The 4361-nt window shown below is 42.7% G+C and overlaps 1 protein-coding gene across 1 annotated transcript in view; it reads left to right on the plus strand.

Moving 5' to 3' along the window:
* Positions 1 to 2884: 2884 nt before the first annotated feature.
* The window catches only part of LOC119415560 (probable polypeptide N-acetylgalactosaminyltransferase 8), a 13635-nt gene continuing 12158 nt past the window's right edge, over positions 2885 to 4361 (plus strand). The window contains exon 1 of the mRNA XM_037682707.1: positions 2885 to 3065. Coding sequence (XP_037538635.1) covers positions 2885 to 3065 — 181 coding nt within the window. The remainder of the gene's footprint in view (positions 3066 to 4361) is intronic.

Here is a 4361-nt window from a genome sequence, read left to right on the forward strand (position 1 = left end):
TCTGCCTGGCTCCCGAGCTAGTGGGGATGCTGTCTGCTCTGTGATACAGAGTCCTGATGACTCCTAACTTGTGCTCCAAAGGGTGATGGGAGTCAAACTGCAAATACTGGTCTGTGTGGGTGGGTTTGCGGTACACAAATTTTAGAAAAAATTGTATATTCACAGGTCAAATGTTTTCTGGATGAGCACAATATCCTGGAGGTTTTTCAGTCTGGCTTCAAAACACCACAGCACAGAATCAGCTCTAGTCAGAGTTTTTAATGATATTTTTATGGCTAATGATTCTGGTGAACATGTGGTTCTTGTCCTGCTCGACCTAACAGCTGCCTTTGATACCGTGGACCATAACATTTTAATATCACGCTTACAGCACCAAGTGGGTATTTGTGGTACTGCACTGAGCTGGTTTAGGTCCTATCTGGCAGACAGAACCATGTCTGTCAACATAGCTGGGTCTGAATCCTCCACTGCTCCTCTGTGTTTTGGAGTTCCACAGGGCTCTATTTTAGGTCCCCTGCTTTTCTCCCTTTACCTGCTTTCATTGGGATCAATCCTTAGAAAGCATGGGATCTTTTTTCATTGTTACGCTGACGACAGTCAGATCTATATGCCACTTAAAAAGAAAGATGCCCCCTCAATTAGGCCACTTCTGTTGTGTCTTGAAGACATCAAAGCCTGGATGTCTTTAAACTTCTTAAATTTCAATGAAAAGAAAACAGAAGTGATGGTGTTTGGTCCTAGTGGCTCTTGTGAACCTTGCCCTGTTGATCTGGGCCCTCTGGCACCACATGTAAAGAAAACTATTTCTAACTTGGGTTTTAAAATGGACAGTGATTTTAAATTAGAGTCCCAGATTGGAGCGGTGGTCAAGACCAGTTTTTATCACCTCAGACAGCTGGTTAAGGTAAAGACCATCCTTACAAAACAGCAGCTGGAAACAGTAATCCATGCCTTCGTCACCTCTCGGCTGGATTACTGTAACGCTCTTTACCTTGGAGTCAGCCAGTCCTCCCTCAGACGCCTCCAGTTGGTCCAGAACGCTGCTGCTCGGCTTCTAACTGGAGTTCAAAAAAGGGAGCACATCACCCCCACTCTTGCTTCACTCCACTGGCTGCCTGTTCATTTTAGAGTTCATTTTAAGATTCTTTTTTTTGTTTTTAAAAGTTTAAATGGTCTTGCTCCATCCTACCTCTCTGAGCTGCTTCACCCATACTCTCCTGCTCGGTGCCTCAGATCAGCTGATCAGCTGCTCCTGGAGGTGCCGAGGTCTAAGCGGAGGCTCAGAGGGGACAGAGCTTTTTCTGTTGCTGCTCCAAGACTGTGGAACGATCTCCCTCTTCCCATCAGACAAGCCCCTTCACTGTCCAGTTTTAAAACTCTTTTAAAAACACATTTTTACTCCCTGGCTTTTAGCACATACTGAATTTACTCTGCACTGTTTTTATTACTTTTATTGATCTTAATGTTTTAACAACTGTTTTTATGTGTTTAAATGTTCTTGATTTTATATGTACAGCACTTTGTGGGAGCTGTGGTTGTTTTAAAGGGCTTTATAAATAAAGTATTATTATTAATAAAGTATTATTATTACACCTCGGTTTGCAAATGTCCTCTATCAGAGACTGAGACCTCACAGTCCAAGAAAGCCAACTTGCCATTTTTTTCATCTTCTCGTGTGAACTTGATGTATTTATCCACAGAGTTGATGTGGTCAGTAAAATGTTGGACTTCCTGAGATTTGATTTTAACCCAGGTGTCGTCAACATACCTGAACCAATGACTTGCTGGTGTCCCTGAAAAGGACATCAAGGCTCTCTTTTCTACCTCCTCCATGTACAGGTTGGCAACAATAGGAGAAACTGGAGACCCCATAGCACATCCATGTTTCTGCCTATAATATTGCTCCCCATATGTGAAGTAGGTTGACTGCAGGCACAGTTTCAAGAGTTGACACAGTTGTTCTGTGGAAAGTGTGGTCCTGCTGCTCAGAGTGGTGTCTGATTTTAATCTTAAACTGACCACCTCTACTGCATCATCAACAGGAATGCACGTAAAGAGTGATGTGACATCAAAAGAGACCATTGTTTCATCAGTCTCCATGATGACATCCCTCACCTTATCCACAAAGTCCATGGTGTTCTGTATGTGATGTTCTGAGCTGCCAACTATAGGGATGAGTACAGACGCCATATATTTGGAAACGTTGTAAGTGACAGAGTTAATCATGCTAACAATAGGTCTTAAAGGTACACCTTGTTTGTGGATTTTAGGTAAACCATACAGACTAGGTGTGGCCTCCCCTGGGTACAGTCTGTGGTACAGAACATGAATAACCCCTAATTATTATTATTATTAAAGAGCCACAGCAGACGATCCAAAGAGCCGCACGTGGCTCCAGAGCCGCAGGTTGCAGACTCCTACTCCAGACCATATCATGGCTGGTCTCATCAGTGTCTTGTAAACTTTTCCTTTGACCTTTGCTGACTTTCGTTCCTCTTCTTTCAAGTGCATACCTCACCTCTTTAAGTTTTCTTGGAGAACTTCTGTCAGTCATGAGCAGCTTCAGTTTGTGTCATTTGTCAGGTTTGATGAGTTTCCACTGAGTTATTCTTGCTACAGAAGCCCCCGCCCCCGACAGTTAAAACGAACAGGAACAACTAGACCAAAATGTAAACCGACTAGTTTGTTTGCGGCTGCCTTGGGGGAGTCACGTGACGTCCTCCTAAAAAAAAAAAGGAGACTGCTTCGTGACGTCAGCGTAATAAGACACACCTGTTGGCCTCTCGCGCAGCATCTCCCAATCCCACACACCGGCATGTGTCAGTGTTCGTTGGACCCGTCCTCGTTCACAAAGGCTTTTTAAAAATATTCCTCTTCAGGCATCATGAGAGCCGTGTCGTTCAAGCGCGTGCTCGTGATCCTGGGCTGCGGGGGGCTCTGCCTCTACCTGAGCATGGTTCTGATGAACAGTGGATATGTGCTCAGAGGGGGGGCTGACAAAGAGCAGGACCCGTCTCGTACCATCAGGAGCTTCTCCGACCTAGAGGCAAGCATCGTCGGTCTGTGTAAGTCAAGTTCTTTCTCTTTGTAAATCAGGACATTTTATTATTTCTCCTGGTTTTAAAGTTCTTGTCTTTTTAATTTCTTTGCAGTTGCTTTCATTAAATGACATGTTAATGTCAGAAAAGTTGTGTGCATAGGAGGATCAAGGTCATGATGATTAAGTCTAAATGATAATGAGGCAGGTCATCTGAACGGATTCTTCTATGTTGACTTAAAAATCTACCTCTCCATCTTGATTTATCTACCTGGATTATTGAGCATGCATCAGACCATGAGAAGCAAGCTGCTGCAGGACTATGAGTAATGCCCAGTGGCGATTTTAGCCCATTTTGGGGGTGCCCAAGCACCCCTAAATTTTAACAGCACCTCTAAATTTTAACTCAACACCCCAAAAAATAATTTATTTATTTATTCTTTTCTTTTTTTTGGGGGGGTGGGGGGTGGGGGGGTGTTCTGTGTTTGAGGTTCTGTTTATTACAATTATGATTCAATGTGATAAGCAAATTTAAAAGGCAACAGATCATTGTAATACTTGGTTTATTTACATAATTACTTTAATAGCTGGATGTTCGGCCCCTGAGCTGCTGGCTCTCAGTAACTGTGGCCCCCTGAGCAGTTTACATGAATAGCCCTGCTTTAGAGTCAAGTCAAGTCATATTTATTTATAGAGCACAATTTAAAACAGATAGACTGTTATCAAAGTGCTTAACACTAACATACTAGAGCACTAACATACTAGAGGGTGGAATTCCATTTCCAAACACTAGTCTGGAAAAATATAAGATGATAAAGCCCTGCGGCCGATGAGCAGCTGAATACAGCAGTTATAAACAGGAATTACCACATGTTCCTCAGTACAAAGGTAACTGCAAGTAACTCCTCCATTTTCTGTCATAATTACCTTGTATGCTTAATGGTTAAAAATTAATGCTTAAAGCTAGTTGTGTTTTGTAACTGTAGATATATGTTGCAACTTCTGGTTGCATAAGTGTAGTCTTTATGATCAGTTAACACTAAAGTGATTTTGTACAAAGCATTTATCAGGTTGTGTAATGTAAAGCAGAACGCTACATCTGTAGCATCTTAGCTAGCGCGTCTGTATTGGACGCCGCTAGCTTAGCGCTACTTCTTGTTGTGCTGAGCTCTCTAAAATAGTTATTTGAATCAAGTGTTTACTTAGATGTTTAACAACCTGTTAAACTACACCAGAATGCAGAAAATGGCATTTTATTTCAAAATGTTCTGGGGAGGACTCGCAGACACCCATCCCCCACCATCAGTGTCTCCCCCCCCCCCCC

This window comes from Nematolebias whitei, chromosome 10 (genome assembly GCF_014905685.2).
Source record: "Nematolebias whitei isolate Nwh7 chromosome 10, NemWhi1, whole genome shotgun sequence".
In the NCBI taxonomy this organism is placed as follows: Eukaryota; Metazoa; Chordata; class Actinopteri; order Cyprinodontiformes; family Rivulidae; genus Nematolebias; species Nematolebias whitei.